The 24925-nt window shown below is 51.9% G+C and overlaps 1 protein-coding gene across 1 annotated transcript; it reads left to right on the forward strand.

The window, feature by feature from the left end:
- Positions 1-496: 496 nt before the first annotated feature.
- On the forward strand, positions 497-19436 carry PNPLA3 (patatin like domain 3, 1-acylglycerol-3-phosphate O-acyltransferase). The gene is made up of 8 exons (XM_027108261.1): positions 497-683; positions 3320-3552; positions 4725-4790; positions 9517-9726; positions 10788-10848; positions 14524-14739; positions 15857-15989; positions 17199-19436. The coding sequence occupies exons 1-8, from the start codon at positions 497-499 to the stop codon at positions 17338-17340; spliced, it is 1248 nt and encodes a 415-aa protein (XP_026964062.1). The 3' UTR covers positions 17341-19436.
- Positions 19437-24925: the final 5489 nt, after the last annotated feature.

A 24925-nucleotide genomic window follows, 5' to 3' on the forward strand; every position in this document is an offset into this window, starting at 1 on the left:
AACTGAAGGCATCATACAAAACCCTGCAGGAAATCAGACATGAAATTCTATTTAGATGCTGGTGTCTGCTGAAGGCTTGCTGACTCGTAAAAAGGGAAATGATAAAGCGTCAAAAAGATATTAACAACCTAAGTGGGCCGCTGTTAGTTTCTCCCTGGTTTAAGGGATGAAAAGGATCGGAAAGGGAGGTGTTTCTCTCCACGACACCCACTGTTATTGGAGCGTCGGAAACCTCTCTCCACCCTCACGCGGGCACGGGTCCTCCCCTCTCCTCTGCCCGGGTCCAGGCCCTCCCAGCCCTCCGCCGCCCGCGTGCTGCCCCAGCATTGGGCGGCCCACCGGCTACCTCGCCTGGTCCGAGCGGGGGCGGGGCCGGCCGGGTGACGTCACGCCGGGAATGCCTGGGGTGAGTGCACCCGGGCCGGCTGAGAGCCAGAGTGGGCGCCGGGCGGAGACGCAGCGCTCTCGGACCCCGGACGCCCGACCCGCCGCCGCTATGTACGACCCCGAGCGCGGCTGGAGCCTGTCCTTCGCCGGCTGCGGCTTCCTGGGCATCTACCACATCGGGGTGACCAGCTGCCTGAGCGAGCGCGCCCCGCACCTCCTGCGCGACGCGCGCACGTTCTTCGGGGCCTCGGCCGGGGCGCTGCACTGCGCCTTCCTCCTCTCTGGGATCCCCATGGGTAGGTCCGGGCCGCCGCGGGGCTCCGCGCGGGGAGGGGGCGCGCGGTGGAGCCGTGATTGGAAATGGAAACTGCGGGGTACACCCGGGGTCTCCCCAGACAGATGCCTCCTCCAGTGCATCTTTTTGCCCTGCACCGGGGAGCTCTGTTGCCGGGCCTGGGAGGGGGGCGCGCCGGGTGAGCGGCTTTTCTGGGTGTGGGAACCCGGAGCGCCTCCTCGCCTCGACACCCTTTTGGGGCTTGAAGAAAGCGCCCCCAGACACAGCCTGGGACTGAGAGCCAGGTTGTCTCAGAGCGACGGGGAGGAGGGAGCGCGACGCCTGGGGTGGGGGGGCGGGGGGCGGGGAGGGGGGGTCGGAGGCCCGATTTGCCCTGCTTCCGGCCAGGCCAGGAAGGAGGTTTTGGCCTGTGGCCCAGGGTGGCTTCCTTCTTCTCTCTGGGGACCAGAGGGACTGGAGACCCCCGGCCCCGGGCACCTTTGATCTCTGCCCAGCTCTCGTGGGAGCTCTGGGGGCGGCTGGGTGCCTCTCAGGTAGAGGGCAACTTGCTGGTTTGGATTGAAAGAGGGTTGGGGAGAGGTGTTTTGTGGAGGGGGGGAGACGGGGGTGAGGGGAGGTAGGAAAGTTGTCTCTTCCTTTTCCGGTGTTTGAGACCCTTTTTGGGGGCTGGACATCCCACATCCCCTCCTCTTCTCGCCACCACACCCCTGCTCAGTGCCCTGGAAACGAGGTCCTGTGCATTTAAATCTTGTTCTAGTGAAGCATCTCTGTAATCGTGGGTACCAGTGGGAGGGGCGGACTGGGGCTTGTGGCCAGCTGGCCTAAATTACTAGGGTATGACATCCTTGGCCTGGGATCCTAGCCAGGGAGCAGGGCCTGGAGCAAGTGGCAGCATGGAGCTGTTGGCATCCAGAGGCCCCCAGACAGGAAGATAATGCACCTTTTCATTAGCCCCTGTTTGTCTGGGCTTCCTTAACGGTTTACTCTTTACTCTACCCAGGGACTGCTGTGTCGGACGCTGGCAGCAGGAATCCCTTTAGTAAGCACAGCCCTGCCATTGGATAGGATCAGGGAGCAGACCCTGGGCTGATGGAGAGGTGGAGATTAGGAGAGGCCACCGTGGCCGCCTTCCCCATCGAGGGGGAGAGGAGCAAAGGGCAGGAAATGTGACCTCAAGGAGGACCAGACTGGCCACCTTGGGCTTGAGCCAGCCCTTGTGTCCCAGAGTTGTGACCTGGAGACAGCCACATGGTCAAATGTTTAATTGGGACCAGATTCAAATGCACAGACGCCAGCACGTGAAGTGCCCTGACTCCAGCGTAGAGGGCGTTCCTGACAGGCAGAGGACAGGTGCAGCCTGGGGTTGTGTCCTGCAGGGGCTGGCTCGGGACCACCAAGTCCCTGGAAGGTGGATCTAGAGGTCCTGGCAAGAACGGCTCCGGAGGTTCTGGGAGCCCCAGCTTCCTGCTTTAACTGCCTGTCTCACTTGGGGACCGCCGGGGAGCATTTCCCAGGGCCTGTGACTTGGGCATGGCTCCTGAGAGCGCCTCCAAACCCAGGCTGACTTGGCAGGAGAGACTGGCAGAACCAGCCAGCTGTGTGCAATTTTGTGCCTTCTGTCGGGGCTCAGTGGGGCCACATGTGCAGGGAGAGCTGAGTGGAGGTCGGAAGCGGGTCAGGACCTGCTGATGTGTGTCCGGCCTTCTGCATCCCAGGATCTCTGGATGACTAGGGCTCGGGCTGGGACAGGTACTCTGTCCAGGGCAGTGCAGACCAGCCAGAGGGGGCCAGGCCAGTGAGTGAGGTCAGTTGGAGCATGCACGTGCCCTGTGCCCACTGGATGGTCTGGTAATTGTGACATTAGAGGTTAAGAGTGAAGTCTAGTTGTTTAGTAGGTGCTTCGTCTAGGTTGAGCACCTGTAGATTGTAGTGTATCTAATCTTCTCTATTTCCAAAAGGTAGTTGAGTGTGGTCCCACGTTAAAAACATGCAGTCTGAGACTCAGAGAGGCAGTGAAGTGGCTTAGTTTAGCGGCTCAGCTAGTAAGAGGTGGAGGCAGGATCCAAACTCAGGTCCAAGGCTGCGCTTGCTGTCTGCTCCCTTCAGTGTTAGGCCCATTCGTGCTCAAGGTCCGACGCTGTGAGTGCCTAGCTTCTGGCCTTGATGGAGGGCTGGAGGTGAGGAGAGGGTTCACGGGGCCTCTGGAGGCTCGTTCCTGTGGCCGGGGAGGGCCTAGAGCACTAACTAACAGAAATAGGCCTATCTTACCTTTCCTAGTAGCCGCATGGAAAACGTAAAAGGCATAAGTGAAATTAATTTTATTTATCCCAGTCCAGCCAGAATCTTATCATTTTCACATCTAATCAATATAAAACATTATTCATGAGATACTTTACATTTTGTTGTTGTTCTTGTTGCTCTAAGCCTTTGAGATCCAGCGTGTCTTTTACCCAGCTCAGTTTGGGCTAGCCACATCTCAGGCCCGGGAGCCACACGTGGCTGCCGGATCGGACAGCCCAGGCCTAGAGAAAGGGAAAGGTCAGCAGCTTCCCTGCTGCCAGGTTTCTGGTCCTGCCACAAAGCATTCCCATCTCCAGGGTGGTACATTCCTTTGTATACTTGTCTCTCTCCGTCCAGAGCAGACATTGCAGGCCCTCGTGGACCTTGTCCGGAGCGCCAGGAGCCGGAACATTGGCGTCCTCCACCCGACCTTCAGTTTGAACAGGGAGGTCCGAGATGGTCTCCAGAAACACCTCCCAGACAACGTCCACCAGCTCGTCTCGGGCAAAATTGTCATCTCGCTCACCAGAGTGGCCGATGGAGAAAATGTGCTGGTGTCTGATTTTCGGTCCAAAGACGAAGTCGTGGACGTAAGCAGTTTGCTTATCTGGGTGTTGTCAAGTCATAAAGACCGTTTCATTTCAGAAGCAACAAAGAGAGGGCTGTCGTAAGCCACCTGACCCGTTCTTTTCTTAAGATGCAAAAGAACCTGGTTGCGCACGATGCTGGCTGTAGCTTCCTGTACCAGGGTGATATGAACTGAGGGCATCCAGCGGTCTGGTCCAGAGCATATGCAAAACTGGAGTGTTCCAGGACACTTTCAGTTTCAAATAACCCCTCCCCATCCTTCAAGGCTTGGCTTATGACCTTTTGCTCCAGGGACCTCCTCCCACATGTGTCCCTCCTCCCATCGATGCCTGTTCCTTCATGAGGACCCCTGCAGTGAAGTCCCACAAGGGTGGGAGTGTGTCTTGTTTGCCTCTAGCAGAGAAGCTCACTGGCAATATGAAACTACCACTTAGTTTGGCCGAGGCCTTTTATGAGAATTGCTTGGATATCATTTCACTTAACACAGGTCCCTACGAGCACGCAGCCTGGCACGTAGAACCAGCAGCTTCTCAGCAGCCAGTGTCATCTTCCACTTAACCTTGTTTGTGGAGGCTTCCTCTAGGCAGCCAGCACCTGTGCGTTCCCACGTGAGCCCTCTCTCTCACTGCATCAGTGTTACATCCTGCCTGATGCTCGCTAGCGTGGCGCGACTCGAAGCGTGGGCCCCGGACCAGCAGTCGCAGCAGCGGCATCGCCTGGGAGCTTGTTAGAATTGCAGGCTCCCAGGCCCCGCCTCCAAGCTGCAGCATCAGAACCTTAGGGGTGGGGCACCGAGTCTGTGGTTCGCCACGCTCTCCAGGCGATTCTGATGAACCTCAGCGTTTGCAAAGCCCTGATCTAGCCCCTTCCCTGTCAATCAGCTAGTCACCAACTCTTGGTTCTGTCTCTGATGGCCCAGTGTGACCCTCGTGGGGAGCAGGGGCAAGAAGCTACAGTCTGCAGATGGTGTCGTTAGAGAATTGGTACTTGGGCCTGAAATAATAAGTGTGTAGGTTGGTTCATGTTCGTTCAACCATTTATTAAAGCACCTCCTCTGTGCCAGGAGTGTTTTCAGGCTTGTTGCTCTCCTAGCTTGGAGGAGAATTATAAAGACCCAGGGGAACAAAAGGCAGCCTGCTCTGGGCTGTGGTTTCACTCCCTTTTGTCTCCACAGGCCTTGTCTTGTTCCTCCTTCGTGCCTTTCTTCAGTGGCTTGATCCCCCCCTCCTTCAGAGGCGTGGTAAGTCCGCTTTTAAACTGTGTTTGAGGGAATTCCCTGGTGGTCCAGTGGTTAGGACACCTCACTTTCACTGCCAAGGGCCCGGGTTCGATCCCTGGTCGGGGAACTAAGATCCAGGAAGCCAAGTGTCGAAAAAAGAAAAGAGGCACTGGGCTCAGGTACCCTGGGCCCCTGAGACCTGTCCCCAGACGCGGAGGCTTTTTGCCTCTCAGCCTTCAGACAGAGATTCCATAGCTGGCCCCCTTCCGGGCTCTGTGGGCAGCAAAACCAACTTCGTGTAGAATAATTAGCTGGTTATCTGTAAGGTAAGCTCTTCAGTTAATCTTTTTTTTCTTTTTATTTTGGGAATTTTTTTTTAACATCTTTATTGGAGTAAAATTGCTTTACAGTGTTGTGTTAGTTTCTGCTGTATAACAAAGTGAATCGGCTGTATGTATACATATATCCCATATCCCCTCCTTCCTGCATCTCCCTCCCACCCTCCCTATCCCACCCCTCCAGGCGGTCACAAAGCACGGAGCTGATCTCCCTGTGCTATGCGGCTGCTTCCCACTAGCTACCTATTTTACATTTGGTAGTGTATATATGTCAGTATTACTCTCTCACTTTGTCCCAGCTTACCCTTCCCCCTCCCCATGTCCTCATGTCCATTCTCTATGTCTGCATCTTTATTCCTGTCCCACCCCTAGGTTCATCATAAGCATTTTTTTTTGATTCCATATATATGTGTTAGCATGCAGTATTTTTCTCTTTCTGACTTACTTCACTCTGTATGACAGACTCCAGGTCCATCCACCTCACTACGGATAACTCAATTTCATTTCTTTTTATGGCTGAGTAACATTCCATTGTATATATGTGCCACATCTTCTTTATCCATTCATCTGTCAGTGGACACTTAGGTTGCTTCCATGTCCCGGCTGTTGTAAATAGAGCTGCAATGAACTTTTTGGTACATGACGCTTTTTGAATTATGGTTTGCTCAGGGTATATGCCCAGTAGTAGGATTGCTGGGTCATATGGTAGTTCTATTTTTAGTTTTTTAAGGAACCTCCGTACTGTTCTCCATGATGGCTATATCAATTTACATTCCCACCAACAGTGCAAGAGGGTTCCCTTTTCTCCACACCCTCTCCAGCATTTATTGTTTGTAGATTTTTTGATGATGGCCTTTCTGACCGGTGTGAGGTGACACCTCATTGCGGTTTTGATCTGCATTTCTCTAATGATTAGTGATGTTGAGCATCCTTTCATGTGTTTGTTGGCAGTCTGTATACCTTCTTTGGAGAAATGTCTATTTAGGTCTTCTGCCCGTTTATGGATTGGGTTGTTTGTTATTTTGATACTGAGCTGCGTGAGCTGCTTGTGTACTTTGGAGATTAATCCTTTGTCAGTTGCTTCGTTTGCAAATATTTTCTCCCATCTGAGGGTTACCTTTTTGTCTTGTTTATGGTTTCCTTTGCTGTGCAAAAGCTTTGAAGTTTCATTAGGTCCCATTTGTTTATTTTTGTTTTTATTTCCATTTCTCTAGGAGGTGGATCAAAAAGGATCTTGCTGTGATTTATGTCATAGAGTGTTCTGCCTATGTTTTCCTCTAAGAGTTTTAAGTGTCTGGCCTTACATTTAGGTCTTTAATCCATTTTGAGTTTATTTCTGTGTATGGTGTTAGGGAGTGTTCTAATTTCATTCTTTTACATGTAGCTGTCCAGTTTTCCCAGCACCACTTATTGAAGAGGCTGTCTTTTCTCCATTGTATATTCTTGTCTCCTTTATCAAAAATAAGGTGACCATATGTGCGTGGGTTTATCTTTGGGCCTTCTATCCTGTTCCGTTGATCTGTAGTTCTGTTTTTGTGCCAGTACCATATTTTGTAGCTTTGTAGTATAGTCTTAAGTCCGGGAGCCTGATTCCTCCAGCTCCATTTTTCTTTCTCAAGATTGCTTTGGCTATTCGGGGTCTTTTGTGTTTCCATAACAATTGTGAATTTTTTTGTTCTAGTTCTGTGAAAAATGCCATTGGTAGTTTTATAGGGATTGCTTTGAATCTGTAGATTGCTTTGGGTAGTATAGTCATTTTCACAATTCACTTAATCTTCACATGAGCACTGAAACAGGTGCCCAGTGGCCTATTAAGGTATAAGATGCTTAAGAGTCAGTTACTCACTTAAGGTAATAAGTTGTTTTTTTTTTTTCTTAGCTGCATTGGGTCCTCGTTGGGGCATGTGGGCTTTCTTTAATTGCAGCAAGTGGGGGCTACTCTTCGTTGCCGTGCGCGGGCTTCTCATTGCGGTGGCTTCTTTTGTTTTGGAGCACGGGCTTCAGTAGTTGTGGCACGCAGGCTCAGTAGTTGTGGCTCGTGGGCTCTAGAAAGCAGGCTCAGTAGTTGTGGTGCACGGGCTTAGTTGCTCTGCGGCATGTGGGATCTTCCCAGACTAGGGCTTGAACCTGTGTCCCTTGCATCGGCAGGAGGATTCTTAACCGCTACACCGCCAGGGAAAACCGGTAATAAGGCTTTATTCATAGGGGTTGAGGGTTATAACCCTCTCTGGGTCTGACTCTATCCTTTTCAGCCCGTGGCTTCGGGCAGAAGCTGCCAACAGGGCTGCAATTTGGTTCCATTCGACAAATATGTAAACACACGTGGCTAGTCCCGAGCCCTGCCTCTGGTGGAAAAACAGAAGTTGAGGTGTTTGTCCTGCAGGCTCTGGACTGGATGCTGGGCTGTGCTGGACCACCTGGCAGCCTCCTTCTAGGGCAGCAGTTATCAGATGATTCTGTCCTCCCACCCGGGAACATCTGGCGATGTCTGGAGACAGTTTAGGTTGTTACAGCTGTGGGAGAGAAGACACAACATCCCAGTGTGTCAGCAGGAAGGCACTTTAGAAACCCTCCTGGTTCATGCTTTAACAGCAGCACGGTTCTCAATTGGCAAAGCAAGTTGCAAAGGCAGGTTACACGTAGCCTCGCTCATGCCCCAGAGCATCGCCGGGACAGACACATACTTGCCCCTATTTACAGATGAGAAAACTGAGGCCTGGAGCAATTCTAACAGCGCCAGCCTGGCAGACAAACCTAGAATCACATGTCTGCTCTAGCCCACGTTAGCTGGACTACTTTGGACACATTTCTTAACCTCTCTGAGCTTGAATTGGCAAAGGAGGGTTAATAATAATGAGGGTTAACAGTAGCGCACAGGTGTAGCATTGTTGTGGGAATTACATGCGGTAATGCAGTGAAGATGCGGCATAGAGCCTGGCACAGGTAAGTATCCGGTAAATATGGGTGGTTTTGTCATTGTTGTTATCTTTCCATTTCCCCCAGGCTGCTCCAGCTGTGGTGCACACACAGTCAACCCCCTCAGTGTACTCAGATGAAACCTGCCGATAATTAGAGCAAAACGTTGAGCTTCCACTGAGCGAACTCAGAATGTTCCTGTAGAAAAGTTCAGGGTGGAGGGAAAATTATACAGGACAGAGGAGTCATTGGACTTTATCCCTTGAGTGAAAAAAGAGTGGATATATGGATATATGTATATGTGTAACTGATTGACTTTGCTGTACAGTAGAAACTAACACAACATTGTAAATCGACTAGACTCCAATAAAAACTAATTTTAAAAAATAAATAATAATTAAAAAATAGTCAGCTCCTTCCTCCCTCCTCAGTCTTAACTAAAGATTCCCGACATTTGGTCCTGTGTCCCTTTCTGCCAGTGAGGGTTTTGATGCCTTCCTGTATCTTCCGTAGAAATCACATGGCGACAATTTAGAAACTACTGCTGTGCGTGCACATCTAATCATTTTTGGACTCAAGGCAAGAATCTCTTGATAGCTAAGCCATGGCTGAACGTGCCTGATTCTTTTTTCGACTTGTTTTAGGCCAAGGTGTGCCCTGAGATTTCTCCCTTTGGAAGGATTGGCTGGGGAAATTCTCCCAGTTGTGATATTTGAAGGCCCCCCCCTGTCTGTGGGCACCAACAGCTGGGCTATGATGGTCGTGGGTTTGGGAATCATTCTAGACATTGGTTTCATAGGTGTAGACTCAGTCCAAATTGTACCAAAACCTGCCTGCCCCAGCCTGGCCGTGGGCACTAAGGTTGTTCAAGGATATGGCTACAGGAAAACTGATTCTCACAGTACTTACCCCAAATGCACCTTTGTTGTGGGATAAGATGCCATTTTCAGAGAGCTCGAGTCCCAGGTTCACTGCGTCATTTAAGTCTCCAGTGCAGCTTCTCATTTCCCAGGTGTGGACGGGCTCACGGGTTAAGTGTCTTGTCCGAGATTCCTAAAGCAGCAAGGCCTCTGGAATTGAACCCATGACCGTCTGTCTCCCTTAGGGCCAGGTCTACATCACACTCTGTCCCCAGTGCACACAGCGTCCCTGGTCTAAGCAAATGACATGGGTATGCCTAGGGATGCCCACCTGGGCTCGGGACTTGGCCGTCACAACGTGGGCCAGACGCCAGCCTCCGTCTGCCTCTTGGCCAGGCACTTTTTTGTGCAGTGTGCAAACTACACAGCAGCATGTGGCAACCCTGAGCGCCAGCCTACAGCCTGGCCTGGCACAGAAATGCTCAGTAGGGATTTGCTGAAAGAGTGATCCCAGAGCCCCTCACCGTATCTGCCTGCGGCTCTGAGAAGCCTCTGGCCATGATCTGAAACACACAGAAAACCCCAGCCCAGAGCTTCTGACAGTATGTACTTTTTTTTTTTCTCCCTTAAAAGCGATACGTAGATGGAGCAGTGAGTAACATCATACCCTTCTTTGATACCAAAACGACCATCACTGTTTCCCCCTTCTATGGGGAGAGTGACATCTGCCCCAAAGTCAAGTCCACGAACTTTCTTCACGTGAACGTCACCAAGCTCAGTGTACGCCTCTGCTCCGAGAACCTCTACCTATTAACCCGGGTGCTATTCCCTTCGGATCTCAAGGTGAGGGGGCCTGGGGGCATTTAAGCAGCGCTGCTGTTCAGATCCCACCTCCAGGGGCTATAGCTTAAGTATGGGCAGCCTGGATAGTAGGATTTTTTTTTTTTAATTACACCAATGATTCTTATTTGCATCCATGGTCAAGAACTACACTGCGGGACTTCCCTGGTGGCACAGTGGTTAAGAATCTGCCTGCTGAGCAACTAAGCCCATGAGCCACAACTACTGAGCCCATGTGCTGCAACTACTGGAGCCGGTGTGCCTAGAGCCCGTGCTCCGCAACAAGAGAAGCCACTGCAATGAGAAGCCTGTGCAATGAAGAGTAGCCCCCGCTCGCCACAACTAGAGAAAGCCTGCGCGTAGCAATGAAGACTCAGTGCAGCCAAAAAAAAAAAGAACTACACTGCACTTGGTGGTTTAATTTTTTTTTTTTTTTTTTTTTTTTTGGCTTGTGAGATCTTCAGAGATTGAACCTGGGCCCTTGGCAGTGAAAGCTTGGAGTCCTAACCACTGGACCGCTGGGGAATTCCCAGTTGAATCTTTTTTTTGACTGTCGTTGTAGCGTGGTGGACCTCATCACCCTAACGTAGTAAGAAAGTGGGTAGAATCTGCACGGTGCCAGTTCTCTGGGGAGAAGGAAGGCTGTGCCACGCGACGTATACGTCAGCGTGTGCTTGCGGGGAGAGGGAAGGCTGGACGGCGGGATTGGTCTGCCCATGCGGTTTGTACACCGAGGAGCAAAGGAGGCAGCTCTTACTGTCCCACGACAAGTAGATCAGGCCCTGGTGTTTGTTAGGGTGGAGGCTCGTCCAGGGACCCAGGGAGACCAGAGAAACCAGCACCCGTCATGCTGGGGTACCAGCTGCACGGAGGAGGTGTCATTCGAGCTGAGTCCCGCAGGAAAGCAGAGCCCTGTCCCACCCCGCGGCGGCTGCGCTGGGCACGCGGCAGCGGCTTGGAGCTTGGGGGATTCTCGGCTTCGGGTCTGCCGGCTTCGGGTGCTGTTGAAAGGAATGGTGCCGAGCGACTGCCCCCTGCAGTTAATTTAATTGATTTGTCCACAGGTGCTTGGAGAGCTGTGCTGTCAAGGATATTTAGACACGGTCAGGTTCTTGGAAGAGAATGGTATGTATGGTAGGGCAACTGAAGTGCCCCTTTAACAAGCTTTCTGTTCACAGTCTTGGTCCACAGTCCTGACTCCATCACTCAGCGCTCAGCACCTTCACCCACCGTCTCGCTCGGCCCTCTCATGAGTCCCGCGAGATAGGAAATATTTGCCCCGTTTTACAGATGGGGAAACAGGCTTGGAGAGGCAGCCCAGGTCCGCACTCCACTCACTGGGGAGCAGAGCTGGGACCTACCTGAACCTGGATGTCACAGCCCTAGGGCTATTAGCTCTCCCTCTGCAGTGTCACCTGTCTGTGTGCTGAAGGCAGTTCCTTTGTTTTTCTTTTCTGCTTTTGGACAATTGTGAACCTTTAGTTTGATAAAGAAGGAAGATAAACAGTTTCTGGGCCGCAGGTGACAGAATAGCTCCCGCTCCCTCGAGGCAGGTGTGGGCCACGCCCACTAGCCCAGCTGTGTTCTGGGGAAGGTTCCTGCCTTTGACTCATCCTGGCTCGTCCAGGCTGGGGGACTTGGGTTCTGGAAATGTTAGAGTGGAACCAAATACGTTTGGGGCTATTTTTCTTCGATACTAAAGGTTGGTTCATGCATTAATCCTCTGAATTAGCCTTTGGCCAAGACCAAGGAGGTGGTGTGGTTCACGGGACATACATGTATTTATCTACTCAGAAAATGTTTACTGCATACCGTCTAGGTGCCAAGCAATTGACGACTCCACAGCGAACAGACGGATGTGGCCCCTGCCCTCCTGGAGCTTAGTCCCGGGGTTGTTGCCGAAATATCGGCTTCCCGGTGCACCAATGCCGAACAGAAATACAGAGACAGAGATTTTGGAGGAAGACAGAGATTGCTTTATTTTTCTGCCAGGCAGAAGGGAAGACACGGCAGCCTAGGGCCTCAAGAACTGTGTCCCCCTCCTTCAGGAATCGGAGAAGATTTTATATGTGGGGCTCGCAGTCTGGGGTATATGATAAGGATCAAAGTAGTGAAGGTCTTGCATTCTTCTTCTTCCTGCATCATTTCAAAATAGTCACAGCTGGCCTCATGTCAGGCAGCCGGGTAATTGGGTCCGTTTGTCTCTGGGTTATCGGCCTGTGACCTTTTTTCTGAAATGCAGATGCTGCAAGGGGTGATCTGCTACAAGGGAGTGCAGGATGTAATTCACGTAATGTTAAAGAGTAGTAGGTTAGCTTTGTGAAGTACAGATCTAGTTACAGAAACTACGGGTTAGTAACAGTTAAGAAACACGACTAGGAGTGATGAACTCTTTCAGGCCACGTTATGATTCTTCTCTTTCTCTAGTCTGTTTCACTGTTCCCTTTATTTTCCTTGTTCTCAGGAGAGGGAAAACTTCATTTCTATTTTTGCTGCAACATGGTCGGGGACAGATATGTCAAGAGAAGACTGACGGTGTGCTCGGTTGCCCTGGCAGGAAGATACAGGATGCTGTAGGATCACACAGGGAGCGAGGGGATCTGCAAGGCAGGGGGAAAGCAGGGCTTCAGGAGGGTGTGAATCCGTGTTGACACTCTGAGGGCGAACAGGAGCATTCTAGGCGTGGGGGACATGAACATGAGGTGCAAAGAAGGCGTGTGTAACTGGAGTGGCGGGAGTGGGGCACCCAGAGAGATGGACAGAAAGGAGAGGGGCGGGAATGGCAGTAAGTGAAAAGTTGAGGGACAAGGTTGGGCCTCACGGATGGGGTGAAAGGGTCTGCATCCCACAGCAATAGGGAGCCACGGAGGGCTGCCGGAGTGGGAGTGAGGGTGGTCAGAGGGAGCTTTGGAAGCCCCGCCCCCGGCCACAGTGCAGAGAGTGTGACGGCAGCATCCAGGAGGTCAAGGAGGCCGCCGTGGGCTTGGCCGGGGTCACGGCAGCAAGGGTGGTGGAAGGGGCCCAAGGGGACAGGACTTGGAGGCAACCAACCAGAGATTCGGGAGGAGGAAGACTTAGGGATGAAGACCTGGCCTCTGGCTTCTGCAGCTGGCACTGGGGGAGAGGGGCTCTGCTCAGGGTTCGGGCCCTCAGGAGGGCGAGGGTTCTGCAGGGAAGCTCAGGCCCCGTGTGCCGTGCCCCGGGGGCACATTTGGGTGGTTGTGCAGGAAGCACAGTGATGTCAGAGTCCGAGGTTCTGGAAAGCAGTCTGGACTGGGGATGAAATTTGGAAGCAACATGGGAATAAAGCACAGTGATGGACCCTGTGGAAGTTACTAGGTGACTTTGGGCAAGCCACCTCCCCTCTCTGGGCCTCCGTTTCCACATCTCCAGCAGAAGACATTTGGATTAAATGACGCCAGGTGCTTCTTAGTAATTCTAAAGACTGGCATGCGGCTGGGTGTTTGTGGCATCGGTGCTGGGTTTGGGTTTAATGATCTAAGAGAGGTCCTCCCTCTGCCAGGCTGGCCGCCTCGGGGTCCTGCAGAGGATGCGTGGGGCTGGGCCAGGTGTCCTCTGGGAACAGATTCTCTGAAACATGCCTAAGGGAAAGTAAGTCCCAGGGTGTGAGCTGTGTGTCTAAAAGAGGCCAGAAAGATCCAGGGGAGCGTAACTGGGAGCTGTAACTTGGGAGCAAGGTGTGGGCATCCAGGGGCAGCCCCTGGTCTTTTTTTTGGTGAATTCTTCTTCTTGCATCCTCTTTTATTTTTTTTTAATTAATTAATTAATTTTTGGCTGCATTGGGTGTTTGTTGCTGCGCATGGGCTTTCTCTACTTGCGGCGAGCAGGGGCTACTCCTCGTTGCGGTGCGCGGGCTTCTCCACGGGCTCTAGGAGCGTGGGCTTCAGTAGTTGCAGCACGCTTGCTCAGTAGTTGTGGCTCACGGGCTCCAGAGCTCAGGCTCAGTAGTTGTGGTGCACAGGCTTCGTGGCTCCGCGGCATGTGGGATCTTCCCAGACCAGGGCTCGAACCCGCGTCCCCTGCCTTGGCAGGCGGATTCTTAACCACTGCACCACCAGGGAGGTCCAGCCCCAGGTCTTTTAATCTGAGGTTGGAAGCAAGAGGTGAGCCGAGGCAGGCGTGGGCATCCGAAACTACCTGTCCCACTGCCCCCACCCAGTGTGCGAGCAGGAACCACCCACTGGCATTGGCTCCTGAGCCCCGGCACCTAGGGCAGGGCCTGCACAAACCCCCGACCTAATGCTTCCTTCGAGGCCGTGTGACGGAAGGGTGCCGTCTCTGACATCACATCTCGGTTCGATTCTGGCTGTGCCACGCATTGGCTGTGTGGCTTTGGACAAATCTCTTAACCTCTCTGTGCTTCTGATTCCTCAGCTGAAAAGCGGAGATGATGGTCGTGGTAGCAGTTGAATGGCTGCTGCGGGGCCTGGACCGCTGGCTTAACCAGTGGTTCCGTTACTATAAATTAGTTATAACCCTTAGCTTTGAACATCAAGAATCTACACGTGGCTCCAGGGCCCACACAGCTGGTGAGTGATGGAGCCAGGCGCCCTCGTCACACCCACCCGGCGTCAAAGCCCCGCACTCCTTTCTCCCAGCTAGGACTGCCTGCCCCAATGCAGGGGGTTAGGGTTCAATCCCTGGTCGGGGACTGATCTCCGCCTTGTACTAATAACAGGCCTGCAGCTTCCCTCTAATTTGGTGGGCAGGTGTGTGTGAGTGAGTAATGACCCTGCCGCCCGAAATTACCTGACGGGTTTGTTCCTGTGCCCTTCGCAGGCATCTGTGACAGGCCCCCTCTGTGCCTGAGTGCATCCCCAGCAGAGTCGGAAGTCCTTGAGGCCCCCCGGGAGCACGGGAGCCTGCAGTCTTCCCCGAGCATGGCCGCCGGGGAGGCGAAGCCTGAGGAAGCCACGCTGCTGGATCACCCACACCTCAGCATCCTGCCCTGGGAAGACAGCACCCTGGAGACCCTGTCGCCCAGGCTCACCATAGGTGCCGGCTCTGGGGGCGGGACGGCAGAGGCTCTCTGTGACCCTTTATGAGGCAGAAAGGGTGGCTTCCCTGTGTGTTGTGGAGGAAGGTCATGCCGCTGCGTGGGAAGAGATGGGGTGGACCGACCAGGGCAGGCCCGTTGGGACCCGCACCGCCCAGCACGGGCCTCCCATCCCCCTGGGTCCTTGCCCAGTCTCCCTTCCCATGGGGCCTGGCCAGAGGAAAACAACCTCCAGCTGAGTTTTGTGTTAACTGGCTGTGCTCTCTGCTCCTAAAGTCCAGGCACGCTGGATATTGTGGGGGGGACCCCCGGAGGTGGCCTGTTCTTTGAGAACGCCGTTCTCCGCCTGTCCTCCCATCTCAAAGCCTTTTCTCTCTCGAGGAGCCCCTCCTAATTTCTCCCTCCCCGCAAAATCACAGTTTTGAACCTTCACTGAATCCGGTTATTTTATCATGTCATCGATTATATAATGGATAGACGAATGCACCGTCCAGCTTCCAGCTGGGCATTTGGGGAAATTCAAAGATGAACGGCACAGGGATTTCCCTGGAGGTCCAATGGTTAAGACTCCGAGCTTCCAATGCAGGGGGTTAGGGTTCAATCCCTGGTCGGGGGACTGAGATCCCACACACCGCAGGATGTGGCCAGATAGAATAGAATAAATCAAAGACGAATGGGATGCCCGGTTCTTGCCCCTGAGGCACGGACACCCCAGGAGTTGCACTAACCAGCAGCTGCTCAGATTCCTGCCATTTGAGGCACCGGGAGGTCATTACAAAGGGGAAATAGAAGGCTAGGGGGTTCCAGGCAGAAGAGATGGAATCCAGCTGCAGGTGCAAAGAAGAGCTCATAAAACTGGGGCCAGGGGCACTTTGAGAAGTTTGTGTATGCCTCCAAAAGTAGCCAGTTTAAAAGAGAGTCTCTAAAAGGGACCCTGTACCCTGTAGAGGATCCAAGGGCTACTTGGGCACGTTCCCCACCTGATCTCATCTGTGGAGCTTCGGCTTCTTGGGCTGCCAGGATTTGTATGTTTCACAGACATTCCAAGCACCCCCCGGGGAAGCTGGTTTGGTTTTTACACTGGTGAGAGACAGACCTCCCAATTGTATTTTTCAGCCCTGAGGGAAGCAATTGGAAACCAAGATGGGTACATAAACAAGATGTGCAACTTCTTACCAATTAAGGTCATGTCCTACCTGGTGCTGCCCTGCACGCTGCCCGTGGAGTCTGCGATTGCTGTGGTCCAGAGGTGAGCGCTTCACGTGGCTTTGTGGCATCCTCATGGAAGTGGGGCGAGGATTCAGTGAGAGAAGCAGTGGAAGGCCCTCGGCCTGGGGCCTGGCTCCTTATACATTGGGGTGGAGTTCACTGTCAGCGTGGAACACCTTGGAAAGGTGCCTCGTTGGCAAGCCCCTGCCCACCCCTCCTCCTTTCCCACTGCTGTTACGTGTCTGTCACTTCTTGTAGGTCTGCACTTCTATTTTGGGATTTTTTTTTTTTTTTTGCGGTACGCGGGCCTCTCACTGCTGTGGGCTCTCCTGTTGGGGGCACAGGCTCTGGACGCGCAGGCCCAGCGGCCATGGCTCGTGGGCGCAGCCGCTCTGCGGCATGTGGGATCCTCCTGGACCGGGGCACGAACCCGTGTCCCCTGCATCGGGAGGCGGACTCCCAACCACTGCGCCACCAGGGAAGCCCCTATTTGGGGATTTTATTCCTGGTATGTTGGAGGGATCTGAGGCCAACACTGGGATGCCTACTGGATTCCTGAGCGTTTGTTTCCCCTCAGTTTTCTTCTGATGTACTTTGGTGTTTACTTTCTTTTTAGCGAGTTAGTCAACATGTCCCTCAGTCCATCTTTCAAAGTCCCGACCGTCCTTCAAAATCCAGCTCAGTCCTCCAGCTTTGGCCATCCTCCCCGGAGCCCCTCTCCATGTGCCAACTCAGCCACCCATTCCCGCACAGCCTTGCCCTGGGTTGAGGGCTGCTCTGGCATTTCCCAAGGCCCGAGATGTGGGGTCCTTTTCATGTCCTGGGTGCTGGGAGTCTGGAGGGCAGCGGTCAGGCCTCCTTGGGGGCTCCCTCTGCTGCGCTCGCACGTGGCCAAGCCCAGAAGACCTGGGCGCAGGGGGCGGTTCTCGACCGCAAGATGCTCTGCGTCGGTGGCCATGTTGCCACAGAGGAGTAGGATCCTGGAAAACCAAGGTCTTTTCCTTTTATTTCCACGTAAGTCCCTTGAGCGTTCCCAAATCAAAATATGGGCTCATTTTCCTTTGGGCTTTTAGGTTGGCTTGTCTTTGGGAATTTATCACGTCGGGGTTAGAAGTGACCCCAGCAGCTTCCCTGGACCATGATGTCGTTGTAAGATGTCTGCCTTTGGTTAGGGCTTGGTTTTGTTCTTTTTGGTTGATTTCTCTTCCTGCTCATACGACGTGGGCGTCTCTCTGTTTTATGCCTGCAGACTGGTGATGTGGCTTCCGGACATGCCCAGGGACATCCAGTGGCTGTGGTGGACAACCTCCCAGATTTGTTCTCGAGTGATGACGCGTTTGCTCCCTGTGGAGCCCTGCATCAAGGACACAGGACAAAAACTCCTGAATTAACCAAGCCCGCATAGCAACGGTTGCCATGGGCGCTCCTAATCTAACCGCACAGCCCCACCACTCCACAGTAGGTAAAGTATTCGCCACGTAGCAGCCTCGAAGCACCCTGACCAACCGCCTGATGCCATCCTGCCAGCAGGAATTCTCTTTGTCTTCAGGCTATAAAAGTTGGCCCCTAGCCCACAGAGGGGGCGGCTCTCCGTGGTCTGTCAGGAAGTGGCCCGCTGTATCTGCAGCGCCCCTCACTAACTCTGCACTTTGTTCTCAGTAAACTCACTCTTTCCTAAGATACTTCGTGTCTGGAAATTCTTCTTCCAGCCCACGTGCGGACCACGACATTTTGGTGGCCTGTACGGGGATATCTCCTGGCGGGATCTCCGCCCCCACCTCCTCTCCTCATTCCTTGGGACTCTCTGTGAACAGGCAAGCTGCCGTGGAAGCAACGGAGGACTCTGGCCAGGGCCACACCCTGGCGTGTTCCGAAGGCTCCACGGCTCGCTTCGCCCCAGTAACTGCCGCCCAGACGGCTGAGGATCCCTCTGTCTTTCTCCCGACTGAGGACTAGGCCGATTGGCATCGTGCAGGCACGGGTCAGGCATTTAAAAGCCGTTAGGGCGCCTGCCGCTTGAAGACACCCGTGAAAGGATAAGGGGGTCACGGAACAGACCAGGCTGTTAGAGCGTCTGCCCCCAGCAAGACAACTTCCGTGCAATGCGAGGCACACACTGGTTCAAGCAGAACACTGAGCCCCCGCCCCCTGGCCGCCGCCTTCCCGGCAGGACTACAAGGCCGATTCCTCAGCCTGTCTTCTCTGTTACTTTCACCTTTTTCTCAGTCCGGATTGACTTACAGGAGCCTAGGCATTGCCTCGGAGCCATCCCCGGAGTGCCTTTCACGTTTCAGGGAATCTCCAAACGGTGAGTCACCTGGTGGATCCCGGGAATCTCCTCTCCTTCCTTTCTTTCCCTGCCTGAGTCGCATGGTGCCTCAGTCGCACGCTCAGGGGTCACCTCTCACGGTCGGACGCGATTGTTGGGACGGTCGGCCCATTTTGTGCCTTAGTCGCACGGAGAGATCACTGGGACAAAGGGGACGCCTCTCTGTCAGCCGGTGACTCTCAGTACCCCCGTTCTACGGCGTACAGGCTAAGAATGGGTTCTGTGATGTCTCGGGAGCCTCCCTCGGACTCACCCCTCGGCTGTATCCTCAGGAACTGGGAAAATTTGACCCTGAAAATCTCAAAAAGAAGAGGCTCATTTTCTTTCATAACACGGCTTGGACCCAGTATAAACTGGGGGACCGCGAACAATGGCTTCTTAATGGGACACTAAATTATAACACGATCCTCCAACTTAATCTCTTTTGCCGGAAACAAGGAAAGGACTCAGAGGTTCCTTACGTCCAGACCTTTATGGCCCTTAGTCAGAATCCGGAGCTGAGGGACTCATGCCGCACGTGTCTTTCTGTTGCCACCTCATCCCCCCGACCCCCTCTGCCTCCCTCTCCAGCAGATCTCCTAGGCGGCCCTCCACTCGACCTTTCCTGTCCCCCACTTCATGAACCCTCATTGCTTCAGCCCCTGCACCCACCTCAGCACAGCTCCCCAGTAGGTACCCCCTTATCAGGGCGAAAGCCCCCCTCCCCTCCCCACACAAGATCCAGGACTGCCCAACGCCAGGAAACAGATTCTAATATGCTTCCCTTAAGGGAAGTGGCAAATGGAGACATGGGCACTATCAGAGTCCATGTTCCCTTTCCCGTGTCTGACATTTCCCAAATTCAAAAACAAGTTAGGTTCCTTCAGTCAGGGTGGCCACAGTATTCTTTAGACTCCGGAGAAAATTGGTTAAGATAAAAATTTGTTGAAATTGCAAAACCAGTTCTTTATGCATATGCAATTAGGGAAAGCTAGCTTGTTGAAATATCTTTTTCAGAATTCTGACCCTGAGAGAACAAAAAATATGCCTAGGAGAAAGCTTGAAGTTAACTCTTATCATGTCCTTGAACTACAAGCAAAGCCCACTTTGCCTGAGACTTCAGCCTTGGGTTAATTAGTAGAACTTCAAGCCAAGAAAAGAAAAAAAAAAAAAAAAGAGGCAGGGGCTTCCCTGGTGGCGCAGTGGTTGAGAGTCCGCCGGCCGATGCAGGGGACATGGGTTCGTGCCCCGGTCCGGGAAGATCCCACATGCCGCGGAGCGGCTGCGCCCGTGAGCCATGGCCGCTGAGCCTGCGCGTCCGGAGCCTGTTGCTCCGCAACGGGAGAGGCTACAACAGTGAGAGGCCCGCGTACCAAAAAAAAACAAAAACAACAAATCAAACAATTCTAAATACAAGAAAAATTAAGCTAAATAAATTTCAGATTCACGTGAACTGGGGAATATTCAATATTAAATTAATACCTGGTATTAATGTTTAAGTTTATTGATCTAATTAATATAGACATGTCTTTAGAGTGATCAAGATTAAGTATAATACTTTTATTGTGCCTAGGTTTAATATAAACTAAATAAGATGTTACTATAACTGTCACAAATTTGTCAGCAATGAAAACAACTCAATGTGAAGAAACTTTTTTTTTTTCGGTAAAAGTCTTTTGTCATTATAGACACTAACAGTTTCACTCTAATGCCTTTGCAAAATGCTTCCTCTTCAAGAAGATTTATAAAAAGGACTTTTGGATAAATACAAATTTCTGACTTTCAGACTATAATGATAACTAGGTAAGAAATTGAAGAATTCTAATGAAAAACCTGATGGCTTCATAAAAATGTTAACAGAAAGGATTAATTACAAATGACTGAATGAACCGGTAAATATGGTTATAATTTTATGGGTTCTATCTGAAACATTACTGGTTTGAATCTGTGTTTTCCAGGTGTAAGGAAAACCTTCCCCTCAAACTAATTCTGACTTACAGTAATTTGGTAAATTATACCTTTGTAAGCAAAATTGAAACATTTACATTTTTCGTCTGTCTGCTCACTCCAGAGATGGGAAACTCTTAGGTTCCCAGCAGCTTTATCAGGTAAATTAGGAAGGCTACCTCACTAACAGGTACAGAAATCTCAAGGTATTTTGGGAACCTTGAAAAGGGAGGAATTCACCTAGATCTGGTAAGCGAAATCTGTTACAAGCCCTTGGTGTGACTTTCCTAGCCCTGAGAGGGCGTTTAAAAGTTCAGTCTGAGACTCCTTATGAAAATTTCCCCAAGCAAAAAGCCTATATGATAATAAACTTAAAAATAAAAAAGTTTATTGAGACCAGGCTGAAATTTGGTTCTCTCTCTATTGAGAACGAAGTTTTCTTGGAATGCTGCTTTTAATAACAAACTATGTAAGTTCCTTTGTCTTTAAGTGATTTGTAGTTACTTTTTTTGTGTGTGTGTGTGCCGTACGCAGGCCTCTCACTGTTGTGGCCTCTCCCATTGCAGAGCACAGGCTCCGGACGCGCAGGCTCAGTGGCCCGTGCGCGGCACGTGGGATCTTCCCAGACCGGGGCACGAACCCGCGTCCCCCGCATCGGCAGGCGGACTCTCAACCACTGCGCCACCAGGGAAGCCCTGTATTTACTTTTAAAATCTTTTGTTACTTTAGTAAAGTAAATAAATATTATTTCACAATCATCTATGAAGATCGCGGCACGCATAGATAAAGTTCATTCTGCTTCTACAAAAATTAACCCCTCATTGCCAGACTTTTGCCATCCTGATGTCCTTAAAACATGACAACAGTCTACTCCTAAGTCAGGGAATTTAAACTGGGTAAACAATAGCTGTCAGTCAAACAGTCGGGGCTGTGGAAAATCCAAGAGGGCTGCTTGGCTTTTTCCAGCTCCCTGACAAAGCTCATGTTTTTATTTGATGGGATAAAGCCTTCCCTGGCTGCAGGGTTAATTCCCTCACAATGAAAAAAAAAAATTACATTTCACTGAATATTAAATTCTAGTTTTGTTAATTAAGGTCTGTGTTACCAAGACTCACTTCCCAGTTAGTTCCTTGCTGTCATATTGCTAAAAAGTTTAATTGAATTATTAAAGGACACTCTTAAGTTTGTTTCTAAAGCTTATCTCAGTAATCTCTTTTCGTATGAAGACCAGGGGCCCCACGACCTACAATCAGGGGATTATGCATACTGGAAAAGACATAATTTAAAGGACTGTCTGCGAGCTGGATGGATGGGGACCCATTGGGGGCTGGCTAAATGACTCTCTTTGTAACTACACCCTCAGTTTTAATCAGACTAGCCTGGAGTGGGGTCCCTGGTCAGAGGAGGATGAATATGATGTATTACATGAAGGTAATTTCAGTTTATTTTGGGGAAATTCAAGAAAAAATGCGACTAAGAAATATATTAATGAAGACCATATCCCCATAAACAGCTCGGTCTGGGGAACTAAATATGTGGGGATCGGTGTGACCACCAGACACTTACTTAGTTTAACCTCCCAGCAAGATTCTCCTCCAAAATATAACATAATTCAGCTAATATTCAGAAATTTGTTATGCCGATGCCCCTGTCACACTCATAGTCAGTCAGAGCCCAGATTCTCCCCTTTATGTATAGATGATTACTTCCTCGGAGTTTGGCCTTCCCAATATAATCCTAGGCCATAGGACCCCAGTCTGTTTCCAGAGGAAAACTCCCAAAAGGTCAGGGCCTGGCTCTGGGGACCCACAATGGGGGTATCCTTGAGGGGCACCGGATTTTCATTTCTGTGCGGTAACGGGGTCAATCTGGATCTTCCCACACTTTGGAGGAGCTCCTGCATGATAATTGCTGTGGTCCCAAGGCGACCATTATGACTGCAAAGGATTTAGCTTCCTTAGGAGACATTCCCAACCTTGGGTCCTTCCTCCAGGAGGCCTTAAGACCTGTCCTGGAGACAAAAAAAACGAACCGCTGATTGGGGGGGACATGCTTACGATAACCCAATTTTTGATTGCCCCGAATTAATGCATAGTGTCTTCAGAGGGCGCTCCTGGTTTGCGGGCAGGAGAGCTCCTCCCCTTAGAGAGGAGCGTTCTCCATCTCACCATTAAGCTCCAGGAACCTTGGAAGGCTACGGTAGCAGCCACTGAGGAACAGCAGTCAGCCGTAGGCTCTCTGGCCAAGGTGGTTTTACAAACTAGGAGGGCCCTTAATGTTATAACAGCTGAGGCGGGTGTGTCTGTGCCCAGCTAAATGAGACAGGCTGCTTCTATATTAATACCTCCGGCCAGGCTGAAGAAGACCTCCAGATTCTAAAGAAAAACATCAAATTAATAGGAGATTTAAAAGAGAGAGCAGGACAGGGCCCCAGCTGGCTTTCCAGCCTCCTCTCCTCTCTGGGGATCCAGATATGGACACGGCTATTGCCCTTGCTGGGACCATTTATCCTGATAGCCCTTGTTTCGTTGTTTGGTCCCTGCATTATTAACGCATTATCTAAGTTCATTTCCTGACAGGTTCAAAAGATTCAATTCCAGATGGTGCAACAAGGGTACCAGCCAGCTGGCACATGGACTGCGTCGGAACAAGCTGCCTTATCATTCCACGGGCCCTCATCTCCCTCCATAAACACACCCTGACAGAGAGCGGGCATTGGGACCCAGGGCGCCACGACGCCCCTGTCCAGCAGGAAGAAGCTAGGAACGGTCATCGCCCCTTTCCCCAGTGACCTGGGTTCCTATGGCCCGAGATGGGGATAGGCAGATAGTCAGTCATGAGCAGGGTGTTAAGGGGCCAAAGATTTGGCCCATATATAAAAAGAGGGGGGAATGTGGAGCCCTACGTCAAGGACAAGGGGCAAAAACTCCTGAATTAACCAAGCCCGCATAGCAACGGTTGCCATGGGCGCTCCTAATCTAACCGCACAGCCCCACGACGCCACAGTAGGTATAGTATTCACCACGTAGCAGCCTCGAAGCACCCTGACCAATCGCCTGATGCCATCCTGCCAGCAGGAATTTTCTTTGTCTTCAGGCTATAAAAGTTGGCCACTAGCCCACAGAGGGGGGCGGCTCTCCGCGGTCTGTCAGGAAGTGGCCCGCTGTATCTGCAGCGCCCCTCACTAACTCTGCACTTCGTTCTCAGTAAACTCACTCTTTCCTAAGATACTTCGTGTCTGGAAATTCTTCTTCCAACCCGCGCGCGCGGACGCAACACTCCCCGCTTCCACGCAGATGATTTGGCTGTGGGGCTGTGAGTCCGACAGGCACCCTCTCATCTGCTCAGGCCTCATGTGCCATTCTAGAAACGTCGTCGGGCCCCGGATAGGTGGCAAGGAGCTTACCCTCTGGCGCAGGAGGTCCTGTCTTATGGGAGGCGGCTGAGCAAATCAGAGGTCTCAGAGCACCTGCTGAAAGCTAATAACCAAGACTTAGCTGCACAGGATGCGGTGAAGCCCAGGGAGGGGGCGGGGAAGCGCGTCCACTGGGCCTAACTGACGGCAGAGGGGAAGAGAGCCGGCCGATGGAGCTGGGGCAGGGCAGAGGGACAGGTGCAGGTCAGGGAGGGTCAGGTAGCATTGGTTTGCCTAAAGGAAGCAGCTCTGTGTGCTGGGAGCACAGGGAGGGGTGGAGTACGGAAAGACAGGCAGGGCCTCTCAGAGTGTGTGTGTGTTGGGGGGCGGAGGGTGGGATGAGGTGCTGTTAATGCAGATTCCCGTCTGAATCACGGTCTCTCCACATGGAACCCGGCAATCGGCGTCGTTAACGTGGCCCAGATGCTGCTCCTGCTTTCTGAATTATGAAAACTAATTCGGAGGAAGAAGGGCCTGGTGTCAGTTACCAGGGTGGGATCTTATCCTGAAGATCGTGGGCCTAGGCTTCCTCACGTGTACCATGGGGGTGACCCTCCTCTCATTGGGTTTCTGTGAGGCTTCGGGGAGCCCCTAGCACAGTCCCGGCCACGTGGTGGGCACTCGGGAGAGGAGCCCACGGTTGTTTTCGCTATTAGCAGACACGGAAGTGTTTGAAGCAGGGAGCGGAGGGATCCGGTTTGCTCTGGGAAGTGACGGTAGTGGCCACGTGGAGGAGGCCGACCACCCGCAAGTGGACTCGCTGCCCACTCAGCTGTCCTGGTGGAAGGTCCTAGAATGACTGGTGTTTGGAGGGGGTGTGGGGTGGGTAGAGGGAACCCTGTGGCTGGGGGCTGGGCTGCCCTTTGTGCAGTCTTGGGGGTTCGAAGGAAGAAAGGAGTAGGGTCCCATCTTTGCGTACAGGAAGCAGTCATTGTGGGGCGAGGGGGATGCCATCCTCCAAGGACACCCCGGTTAGGGGGGCATTAAAAGATGGTTACTTATTTACATTCTGGTACATCTTTTTGACCTACTCTAAATATTTGAAAGTTTTATATTAATTATAAGGGAATCTTCGTATTTCCTGTTGAATTATATATTATGGGAATCAGCGAGATATTAATAGAAGAAGCCTTAAAAAAAAAATCCAGTTCAGGGACTTCCCTGGCGGTCCAGTGGTTAAGACTCCGCGCTTCCACCGCAGGGGGCGCAGGTTCGATCCCTGGTCGGGGAACTAAGGTTCTGCATGCTGTGCAGTGTGGCCAGAAAAAAAAAGAAAAAAACTCCAGTGCACGAGACGTTCACCCTG

The sequence above is a fragment of the Aethalodelphis obliquidens genome, unplaced genomic scaffold (genome assembly GCF_003676395.1).
Source record: "Aethalodelphis obliquidens isolate GAN/ISIS:26980383/991018 unplaced genomic scaffold, ASM367639v1 scaffold8, whole genome shotgun sequence".
NCBI lineage: Eukaryota > Metazoa > Chordata > Mammalia > Artiodactyla > Delphinidae > Aethalodelphis > Aethalodelphis obliquidens.